At 42.4% G+C, this 12,067-nt stretch overlaps 1 protein-coding gene across 1 annotated transcript in view; it reads right to left on the reverse strand.

Annotated features, from left to right (window-relative positions):
- Positions 1-12,067, reverse strand: part of dscaml1 (Down syndrome cell adhesion molecule like 1) — a 101,739-nt gene that overhangs the window by 7,795 nt on the left and 81,877 nt on the right. Inside the window, exons 19-27 of the mRNA XM_061046559.1 lie at positions 11,692-11,838; positions 11,445-11,600; positions 8,882-9,021; positions 5,919-6,072; positions 3,772-3,889; positions 2,784-2,947; positions 2,534-2,632; positions 763-951; positions 9-137 (exon numbers count right to left, since the gene is read on the reverse strand). Coding sequence (XP_060902542.1) covers positions 9-137; positions 763-951; positions 2,534-2,632; positions 2,784-2,947; positions 3,772-3,889; positions 5,919-6,072; positions 8,882-9,021; positions 11,445-11,600; positions 11,692-11,838 — 1,296 coding nt within the window. The remainder of the gene's footprint in view (positions 1-8; positions 138-762; positions 952-2,533; positions 2,633-2,783; positions 2,948-3,771; positions 3,890-5,918; positions 6,073-8,881; positions 9,022-11,444; positions 11,601-11,691; positions 11,839-12,067) is intronic.

Here is a 12,067-nt window from a genome sequence, read left to right on the forward strand (position 1 = left end):
CGACTCACCCTTTGGTCTAAACTCCAAGGTGACAGCGCTGATTGGACAGCCTCCACTGGCCCAACCCTGCAGGTTGAGCCGTGCGTGGCTGGAGTTAATGTGCGTAAAGACAGGCTGATCCTTGTTGAACTGGGGCTCTGTAAAAGAATACAAATCCTCATCATGAAATTTTACAGTTGGTGAGCCATCAAACAAGCAACTGGTTAATTAAAGACCACAGAAGCAGGTCTACAGAATGTGATTCAGCAGGTGTAATCATTTGATTGGTTAATAAACACTGCGCTTATGTAGAACATGAATATATTAAATACAATTCAACTTTACCAATAATGTGGGACTCAAGTACATGTGTGAAACAGGGTTAATACTATATACTAATATGGGGCAAAGCAAGATGTTTTTATTATTAGATTTTGTCACTTAAAGTTGAGATTTGAGAATATATAGGATGTTAATGTGTTAAACAATATGTGACTGCATGTTTAAGTCATTTCAAAATGGAGCATATAGAAAGTGACAGAGTAATGAACTGACTGTTCAAAAGATATGGGTATTTTAAGTGTAGCCTACAAAGATAAAGATATAGGAACTGTTGAGTATCTACACTTTCCACATCATTTTTTGGGACACATTTTGGGTTTACACATTCACCAATCAGGCTGTGAACTTTTGCTCAACACATATCCTTCATACAAAGGGGGTGTCTGCTTCCTCCTTGTGAGAACTCTGATCTTCCTTCACCCTGTACCACAGGCTGCTCACCTCGCCCGTGGGTCTTTGCCTCTATGATCTCACTGATACGTCCCGCTCCAACACTGTTCTTTGCAGCCAGTTTGACTTTGTACCACGTGCCACAGCGAAGGTTTTCCAATTTGAAAGAGCGCTCGGTAGAACTAATAAAAACATCTTTCCATTCCTCTGTGTTGTCAACAGAGTACTGCAGCACAAACCCTGCATAAACACAAACAAAGACATCATTATAATAATATGTCAAACTCTTCTTTTAAACCCACTAAGATAAAAAAAAAAAATCAATTTGCTTTAACATTTCTTTTGTCACGTCTACCTCTACTATCCACTAGATGGCAGAGTCAGACTGTATTTCCCCCACACAGAGAGACTCCTGATTGGTCTAGCTGTTCTTGATGTAAGCTGCCATTAGTTACCTACAAACCCCAAGACTGGGATGGCGCTGACTAAGCATCTATGCAAATGAGGATATGCAATGTGGTGACTGTTTTTATAATCAGCTGCCTTTTGGAGCCACCTCTCTCCTTCTCTGAGACGCTCTGAATCGAATCCTCCGTCTCTGTCTCTGTCTCTCCTTCTGTCTCTTCATCAATACAACATTATGTAAATATGAACGTTCCTCCTCTGTGTCTTTCTTTGTACTCTTTGTACCATCTCTCTGTCCTCTCTCTAACAGATGGCACAACAGAGTCCAACACATCAGACAGGTTTACATGTGTAGATCCTCTTTTTCACTCTAAACAACTTTCATAGTCACTCTCAGTCTGTCAAAGGAAAGAAGGAAAACATTGTGAAGAGAACAGCACAATAACAAGATTTAGAACATAACATCAATTCTCACTGTAGGATTACCAGATTACAGGAATTTTTTTAACTTTATCTGTTTTTTTATTTATTTATTTCATTTCATACAACCAGCTGTGCCTTTTTTTTATAAAACACCCTAATGTCTTTTTTTTCCTTTTGGGAAGGAATAGTGTGCGGATGCTGCTGCAGCAGTGATAACTAAACAAACTTGAGCACAGCTGACTGTGACACTGAGCAGACAGACACACATTCTGCTTTAAGATATGAAGTAGGCATCATGAATGTATGAGGCCCAATCTACTGATGGTCTACTGAATTATTACTTTAACACAAACCTGCTAACTCCTGATACACAAGTTTTATATCTCATCATGTCTCACTTAATCTTCCTTCCATCAGAACCACATTTAAACACAAAACAGAACATTGTTCAACACAATTCACTTAGAGTAGAGTGAGAGTGGTTTTGTTCAGAAATGATTTTTTTGTGTGCGCTTGAGTATTTACTTTATGAATTAATTATGTAATACACAAAGTCCTTATCAGTTATTTTTAAGCCACTCAAGCGAAACCGTCACATGTTTGGTTCTTGAAAGTCTCATATACAAATGAAGAGCAACAAGAAGATAACCCTGCCACACTCTCAAACTGACAAACAGCCCCAACAAAGAAAAGGGAATGAACCACGTTTGCATGAATGCACTTTCAGGCAAGAAAGCAATAGACAACTTCAAACAGAAATCTCCAGCAAAACCGATAATCGAGCAGACACAGAGTTAACAAGGGAACATAAAAGCAGAAGGAGGATCGATGAACTGATATATAATAGATCAATATTCACATAACATTGTGTCAGGTAAAGGAGAGAGAGGGACAGACAGACAGATTGCAAACTAAGTTCAGAAGTTAAAAGGATTTTTTTGTATTCACATTTATAAAAATTCTGTCAAGTGTTTTGTTGTGCAGGGCCGCATACCTCTGATGGAGCTGCCTCCATTGTCTCCTGGTATCCAGGCCAGAGTGATGGAGGAGGTGGAGGTGGTGGAGACAGTTAGACGAGGCTGATCAGGAGGGACTGAGGAAGAGACACAGAGTTAAACATAATAAATATCGGCACTAAAATATTATTGTTGCTTTCTATCAAAGTAAAAAATAAACTGCTGTTGGTTATATGAAAAGTATACTGCCTTTCATTGAGGTATAGTAACTCTGCTGCTGTTGACTACCTTGCACCAAAAGGTTGACTATGATGGTGTCGAAGCCCAGCGTGTTGGTGGCTGTGCAGGTGTAGTAACCGGAATCTTCTGCTTTGACGGAGCGCAGCACAAGCGTGCCATTGGCCAGAATGAGACGCTGTCCATCTAGAGACACTGGGATGGCTGTGTCCTCACTGAAAGAGAGCGGAGGAGACAATCATGGAAAACATTGTATGAGTGGTAAAAAAAAAAGTTGAGGAGAGCCCAGGTGATGTGGGATTTTTAAAACAGATACTGATACAGATTTAGGAGGTGGAAAAAAGAATCACTTTTTGTTGATGGCCGATTTACTGAATTTCGGAGAAGGAATGAAAATTTTATTTTTGCAGCATTTCTTTACCAATATGACTCTGCTAAGACTAATTCTTTCCTTTAATAACAACTTTATTAAAGATAATTTAAAATGAGAATACAACGTCAAACATAGTGCGGACCCCCGGTTGGTTGGCTGTGATGCTCTACTACATAAACTGTAGATTCGTAAACAATGGATTTGGAAATTCTCTGCTGGAAAGATTGACTGAAGTTGGGTTTTTTATGACATACATTTTCTTGCGGGGAACATACCCTGATGCTGATACCTGTGATATGCTCATGAAGTGTCAATAATATCCACCAACAGATATATTGGTCAAGATCTTATTTTGATAAAAGTTTGATCATTGTGTTTGCAGTACTGGAGTGTTATTAGCAGGAGGCGCAGATGCAAGAGGTCACCTTTAATTGTGAAATTTCTTATCAAGTCAGGATACAGGTTTGTGTGGAAGAACCCCATTTTGTGAAAAAATGATATGCTAACATAGCATTTTTCAATTTGACATCAAAAGAACCTTCTTTAGCTGCAAACAAGGATTGACCTTCTCTTGATCCAAAATTGAATATTTAATCACCTTTAGAGGAATCACAGGGACAATACACTGCCCAGCTTATGTATAACATCTCTGGGGAGGATTCTCACCTGTCTTTGGTCCATTTTATCGTAGGTGTAGGTTCTCCTACAGAGCCGCAGGGCAGTCGCACCTCCTTCATCCAAGGAGTAGTCACCGTACCCCCGAATGACAGGATCTTAGCTGGCGCTGGTGGAGGATGAAGAGTAAAATGAAAGATTAGAGCGAGAGAGAGAATACACATGAAATACAATAGCCTTATTAATATCTAACAATTGCTATATCTTGCTGTTGTCAAATAAACAATTTCCAAACCCAATAACAAAGCACTGTAGAGGCTTGAGAACGTGTTTAATCGATACAGAAATGTGATGCCTGATACGCAATGTATGAATTGATTTGTTTTCCATTCAGGAGTCTTTCAATAAACACAATTCACTCGAAGAGAGCATGCAATGCATTTCCTGAGTCACACTATAAGTAAGAGAAAACTGCGTTAAATGTGACATTGTCCAGAAAAGAAAAGCATTTGAATATATTCTCCGTCACTCCGTCACTCCCTCATCCGCTCTCCCTCTCTTTCTCTCTCTGTTTCTTTCTCTCAGGCTTAATGGCACTGCTCGAGTGCACTTATGTTAAGGTTGAATGAAGTATTGAGTGGGCAAGCCTGGAGGACACTGCCTTTTACAGCTGCCGATCAGCTGACGCACCCACCCATACGAGCACGCACACACGCACGCATACACACACACACACACACACACACACACACACACACGCACACACACACACACACACACACACACACACACATTCACACACACACACACACACGCACGCATACACACACACACACACACACGCACGCACACACACACACACACACACACACACACACACACACACAGAACCTTTGGACCCAGCAGTCAAAGGAACGGATGGATAAAGAAAAGGATAACATGATGGAAAGTGCACTCCATTCATCCTCTCGCTCCCTTATTCTTCCCGTCTTTTAATCCAAAGCGTATTGATTTAACTGCCCTCTTCATTTTCTTAAACACACCGCCTGCCCCTCTATTGTCTTGTGTATTAGTTAACTCTGCTCCTGTCGTGTCATTATCTTTCCTTTTTTCCCCCCTCCACCTGCTGCCCTCCCTGTTTTCCTCCCACTCTTCATTTCACTGATTCAGGCCAGTTCATCTAGCGCCCTCTGAACTCTGAAATCAATAGCCCACACCATTAGTTACACATTAAAAAAAGCAGAGGTTGAAAAATGTGCAGAGTGGAGTTGTATAGAGCAAGTGACAAAACAGAGGCAGATTATTCACATGCTCCACAGAGTCATAAAGCATGTTGATTAAAAAAATGGTTTCAATAAGAGTTGTGTCGTGATGCTTCCTATGAGAGGGAGAAAAAGTAGAGTATAATCAAACCTATGCTTTCAACTGTCTCAGAAGGTCGGGGTTCGATCCCCAGCTCCTGCAGCTACATTTCCAATGTGTCCAAGACACTTACCCCCAAGTCGCTCCCACTGCCTTGTCGGAGGCGTATAAATGTGTAGGAATGGGATTAGTTACTTCTGATGGTCACTTTACATAGCAACCTCTGCCATCAGTGTGTTAATGTGTAGGCATGTGTGACATGCGGCGTAAAAGCACTTTGAATAGTCAGAAGACTAGAAAGCACTAAACAAGCTCAAGTCCATTTACCATTTCCTTCAACTGAAATGCAACGAGTACCCTAAAACGCCCCTAGATCCTTGTGAAAAATTACTTAGTTGGAAACAAAGATTTTATCTGTATGTGAAGAAGTCAGCATTATTTAAAAAAAACAAAAAGCAAACTCACGATGGACAAAAACATCTAAGTTGTTGCGAAAAGCAAAAACAAGGGATATTATCTTTTTCATTTAACATAGTTCTCCTCATTGTCAAACCATGGCACCTTAATTTCCCTCGATGCAGTTTAAGTATCGATATATTCAATATGACGTGCCAGTAGCTACAAATCTAGCCTGGAGCTTCAAGTCTGACACAAAGATGTGGAACAGCAACACAGGCGCTCTACTCGACTCCAACAGATAATGTGTTGAATTGTCATTTTTCCCTTTAAATGCAGTTACAACAATGTAACTAATTAAACCCAGGCACCTTAAGGACATTCATTTTCAACAAAAGTTTGACGAGTCCACGCTTTCTACTGTATTATTGGGGACTCACCCTTGGCTGCTGGCTCCACAGTGACCTTGTCGCTGAAGTTTCCCCGGCCTGCGGTGGTGACAGCTGCAGCCCAGATCAGGTACTGCTGTCTGTGGTTCAGGTGAGTGATTCTGTAGAACAGCAGCTCAGGATTGGCTTCGTACTCACTGGGCATCTATGAGGTGCAGAGAGATCAAAGAAAGATTTAAAGTGTGTGACTTCAGCGCTCAATGCAGCTTCAAATCATCACATGAAATATCACATAAAGCCTCAAATATTACAGTACAATGTGCTGCTGTTTCCCTGCAGAAGAAGCAGATGCATCAGGTAGATAAGCATTCAACTGAAACAAACCGATTCATCATGGAAACAATATAGTGAGTGAATACAGGTTAAAATATCTTCAAATCACAATCGAAAACAAATGGACACTTTTCTTACATTTCTTACATTTCCATGAGAATGAAATAATAGACATTGTATCACATGTTGAGGAGCAGAAACCAGAATCACATGAACGTTATAGACATGATTGTTTTGTCACTTTACTGGGGAGGCAGAAGTAATATGAAGGACTGAGTGAACATCATTCTAATGTGAACACATTCCTCCTCCAGTCAGTGCTACAGGAAAAGAGAGGAAGATGGGCAAGGAAGGAACGAGGTTCTAGGGCATTTAATTTTTACGAAATGCCAAAAAAAAAAGCTGTGAGGAAAGATGGACTTAAAGGGAGGGGGGTGGTGGAGTGGTGGAGAGAGACAGACATGAGGGTTGGATGGGAAGAGAAAAGCCCACCCTCCTGTTCCTCCGTTCTCCTGGGGGAGGGCAAACAGAGATATGAGATAGAGGAAGACAATGGGGGACATATAAATGAGTCAGTGAGAGATATCATGAACAGTCATACACTAATGAGGCCTATCTACTGCAGGCATCAGCAATGACAGGAGAGGAGAGGAGAGGAGAGGAGAGGAGAGGAGAGGAGAGGAGAGGAGAGGAGAGAGGAGAGGAGAGAGGAGAGGAGAGTAGAGGAGAGGAGAGTCAGATAAGCCAGCACAAATACATAAACAAACTGACACACACATCCAGTGGCGTACATGACCTGGAGGTGGATGTGTAATTGAAGTGTGTTTAACCCAGCCATGTGTCCGCTGTCTAGGCGTATATGCATCACTGTCCCTGTAACACACACACACACACACACTGCCACACGCAGCACTCTTTTTTTTACTGACTGCCAGTCACTATTCACCTACCCACCAATTATACCCTTATTCCCTTAACTCCAACTCTTCATCTGCTCCTCAGATAACCGGGCTCTCTCTCTGTCTGTCTCTCTCTCTCTCTCTCTCACACACACACACACACACACACACACACAGAGACACACACACCCACACTTGAGCTCCGTACTCGCCCGCTGGGTTGTTGTCTGCAAAATACACTTTTTTTTTCCTGGGCAAAAAGACACCGGTATTCATGTTGTTTTTCACATTTATGAGCAGGCCGTCATGGAGGAATCCACTGGGCTTTTTATTACTTCCCTGTGTTCCCTGTACATCATCCATCCCTCTTGTCTGCATCCCTTCTGTATATTCCTCTCTGCCTATCCTTCAGCCCACTGTGCCATCCTTCCCTTCTGCCTCCTGCCATCACTCTTCATCCCTCTCTTCATTCCCCGTGTCTCTCTCCGCACTCGCCTGTCATCGGGGGCCTCGCTCTCCCTTCAATCTATCCAGCATTACCCCCCTCTGTTTTACATCCTCTCTGGATTTCTCCCTCTAACTCTTACGTAAATCAGCGTCTTCTTTTTCTCCTCTCTGACCATTTGTCTTTACTCCCCACTGCAGGCAGATGCACAGACGGATGGATGGATAGATGGATAGAAGAATGAATGGACGGATGAATGGGTGGGTGGGTAGATGTTGGGAGGAAGCAAGGGAGGAGTGACAGAGTGTGTGTTGCTGTAACGGATATTAAAATATTCCTCCGGCGTGGAGATAGCAGTGATCCGGGGAACGATAGAGCGAGATAATGAAAAGAGGAACAAAAGTACTCCCCGCACAGTGTGTCCCTCCCCCCTATCCCTCCTTCCTTCTCTCCAGTCGCACTCATTTACATAGTAATCATCCTGAACTCTGCATGGGGGCTTCAGAGAGAGAGAGAGAGGGAGAGAGAACGAGATAGATAGATAGATGGATGGATGGATGGATAGATAGATAGATAGATAGATGATATATAGATAGATAGATAGATAGATGATATATAGATAGATAGATAGATAGATGTCTGTGACTGTGTGTGTGTGTATGTCTGTGTGTGTCTGTGCGTAAGTAAAAGTGTGTGTTTGCTGCCGGCTTGTTTTCTGCCCTCGTTGATGAACAGATGAGGTTGTCCTGGCAACGTGATGAGACGCAGATATGCAAATGAGGCTGGAGGGTGAGCTTGCATGCACACACACTGCGGTATGAGCAGAGCTCATTTCACACACACACACACACACACACACACACACACACACACACACACACACACACACACACACACACACACACACACACACACACACACACACACACACACACACACACACACACACACACACACACACACACACCCACACACACACATCTTGCTGAGACTGCAGCACCAGACCACACACACACACACACACACACACACACACACACACACACACACACACACACACACACACACACACACACACACACACACACACACACACACACACACACACACACACACACAACACTGCATAAGACACACAAATGCAGAGCAGTGTCACAATTTAATCAGTTTGCATTTATCTTAGCAGGATGTAAATTGTGTTAGAGGAGCTATATTCTAAAAAAGAAAGGGAACATGTCTTCTTTATCAGCAGCCATGTTGGGAGGACCTCTTCTTTCTTTTCCTCTATCATTCACTTCTCCACCCCTGAAACTCTGTGCACCCCTCTTCTGACTTACCGGTTGGCCTAATCCAGGGCTGGAGCAGTAGATGGTGTACTTGCGGATGATTCCATTTGGTTTGTGAGGTGGTAACCAGGATACCACAACACTGCTGGCGGAGGAGGGCACAGCTTTGATGCCAGCCGGGGGTCCGGGGTCTAAATAAAGGAGGGGAGAAAAAGGACAGAAATGGAGGGCATATTAAATGAAGAGGCGGCAGAAACCTTAATTGTGCTGTAAAATTATTGATTGGCAAATTGTTAGTAAAACCATTCTAGCTATGATGGCTGTGTAATAACCCAACACACAATTCAAATCCTCCTCAGGCCCCAAATCAAAGTTTTTCAGACAAGTGATGAGTTTAACACACAAAAATCAATCTTTTCACCTGCAATATTTAATTCAAAATCACAGCTGATTGCCAGAAAATCTATCTTTTCTACATAACCTATTCATCTTTCTGAATATTTATGCAAATATGCCGAACCTGAACATATTAGATATGACTTGTACATTGGAAATTTTATTTTCAGTATGGAAAACCCATTACCTTTGGTTTAAGAACAAAGTACACTGTATAGGAAATGGATGTTGTGTCTCAGTGGCTTGAGAAAAGGGGTTTTGAAGCAATGCATTGCAGTGACCATACTGAAAATGCTTTCTCCACCTAACTTTCAATCAATCGACAATCAGGGAAAGTGATGGAGTTGAGGGCGGCCCTAAGCCTCATGCTGAGCAGCTGCAATGCGCCCTCCTGTCAGCAAATTCAGCTACGCCACTAATTTTGCAAATGTATGCATCATTTTTAACCTCATTAAAAATTCTAATTGGATGCATTTAAAAACATTATGCTTTAATAAAAATAACAATAATACATTTATTTATAAAGCGCTTTAAATCAAAGTGCTGTATAAAGCACTACAGTTTAAAGAACATTTCAACATTTTTAAATAAAACTGAATTAAAAGAGGGGGTTTTGATAAGGCCCATAATGGGGAATCCTTGGCTTTTGCAGCCAGCCTCAAGTGGACACTTAAGATACTGCACTTTGTTGCACTATGACATTGGTTTCATTTTCCAACAAAACAGGTAACTGCTTGGTTTAGAGCTGATAGCTTGACAAAACAAGCTGTACTTGACCTGTATCCTACTGTGGTTGGACACGGACTCTTTCAACCTTACCCTCCTATAAAGCATCTTAACACATGAAGGACTGAGTGATCATTCTTCTTTACTTGACTTTCACCTCCAGAAGAAAAGTGATGTTTTCAAAAACACTTTGTAGAGTATTCTTACATGTTAGCATGGCGTATTACTGCCTCACCAGGGTTCAAAAAAGTCTACTTCATATAGATCAACAAAACAGAGCAAACATGTTTTGTTCTCGTTTGAGTGGGGTGAAATTGATTCGTTTGAACACATACAAGGTAAGACTAGAGAGTTAGAGTTAGACATAATGCAGAAATTTAAAGTAAACATACTATAATAAACACTAAATCCATGAGTTAACATGCAGACGGAAAGTAAGCGTGCACAGAGCTTTTCAAAGGGACAAAATGCTGTGGCCCTCAAGGTTTTGGGAAGTGAAAAACTCATCTCTGTCTTCACTAATATGCTTACTGTCTACTGTCCTCAGTCTAAGTGTCTGAGGCAGAGAAAGGCAGGCGGAGAATTCTCTGTTTGCACAATCGCTGCAAACACTTTTCTATATGCTACAGACAGAACTGAGGGCAAAGGAAATGGGAAGACCGACAGAGACAGAGACAACTGAACGTATGAGAAGAGGTTGCCCCTGGACACAGTGTCAACCCGCATCAGGGAAAAGGAAACACTCAGCCTCCCCTACACACACAAACACACACACTCAAAGACTAACACAATGTATATTTGAAGAGCTATTGCAGCAAGGCAGGCTCATAAAATGGAGATATAGTTAGGAAGAGAGAATAAAGGCCCTTTATGAAATGACACTTCTTAGAATATCTGCCCCCCCCCCCTCCCCCTCCCTCTCTCTCATGAGCTCCCTCTCTCACTCAGTTTCTCCATCTCCAGACGCCTGCCTCCTCCTCTGCCTGGCCCCAGGGAGGGAGAAGGGAGGCGGATACGGATGTAATCCACAGCCCGCCAGTGTAAACACAAAATTAATTCTCTTTAAGCCACAAAGAATTAATCCCTCTCCTTGTGCTGGGTGCAGAGCTAGACTCGCACACAAACAATAGCACATTTACATACACACACACACACTCTAGCTTGTACATCATACACATGTACACAGGCAAATACACAACTAACCCCCGCTGACACTTCCGCATATTCGCACGCACGGACCCACACCCTAAGGCTCCTTAACCACACACCACTTTTTTGCTTCTTAATTCTCATTAGCACTGGTAATGGCACATCAGAGCACAAAGAGGTTTTAATCAGCATCCTCAGTCTTATAAAGACCCCCTCTACCCCCCTGGCTTTCTGCCTCCCACACTGCATCCAACCCTTACACTTTCCCCAAAGGTGTGGTCAAAGAAAATCTGATGTTTTTCATGCTGTTCTTTGGTTCATCTGAGTGAAAATGTGGACTCACAGTCTTCCCGGGTTTGGATATACAGGACGTTGCTGCGGACACCGTCTCCGGCCTGAGTGTAGGCGAGCACCTGGATGCTGTAGTTGGTGAATTTCTCAAGGCCTCGGAGCTCCACCTGCTCCCTGGTGGTTGTGATGTTTTGCATTTCCCCCCATTCTGAGAAATAAAACGGACAGACATACGCTTAGGCTAAAGAGTGAGATGTTGTAGTGTCTGAGTAAAATGAGAGAAAAACTCAACAGCACACCTCCGTCAGGAAACACAGCCCAGAACACGACACGGTATCCTTTCAGGACGCCGTGTAGCGTCAGCCTTGGCGGTTCAGCCCATGTGATCACTGCCTCGTCGGAGGTTACAGAAATGGCTCGCACGTTCTGAGGAGGCTGGCTGGGTACTGAACACAAAAAGAGAGAGAGAGAGAGAGAGAGAGAGAGAGAAGGAGAAGGCAAGATAAACCAATTGTCTTTATGTATCAAATAAGTTTTAATTATATCTGTGAAATAAATTGTCTCTTCATTGAAAGATGAGAAAAGACAACAATTATTTGATTGAGCTAGTTACAATGATACATTTGGGAATATCAATGAATTCTTTACTGCCAAAATATGCAGTTTCCTTTAGTC

Source organism: Labrus mixtus, chromosome 9 (assembly GCF_963584025.1).
Source record: "Labrus mixtus chromosome 9, fLabMix1.1, whole genome shotgun sequence".
Lineage (NCBI taxonomy): Eukaryota > Metazoa > Chordata > Actinopteri > Labriformes > Labridae > Labrus > Labrus mixtus.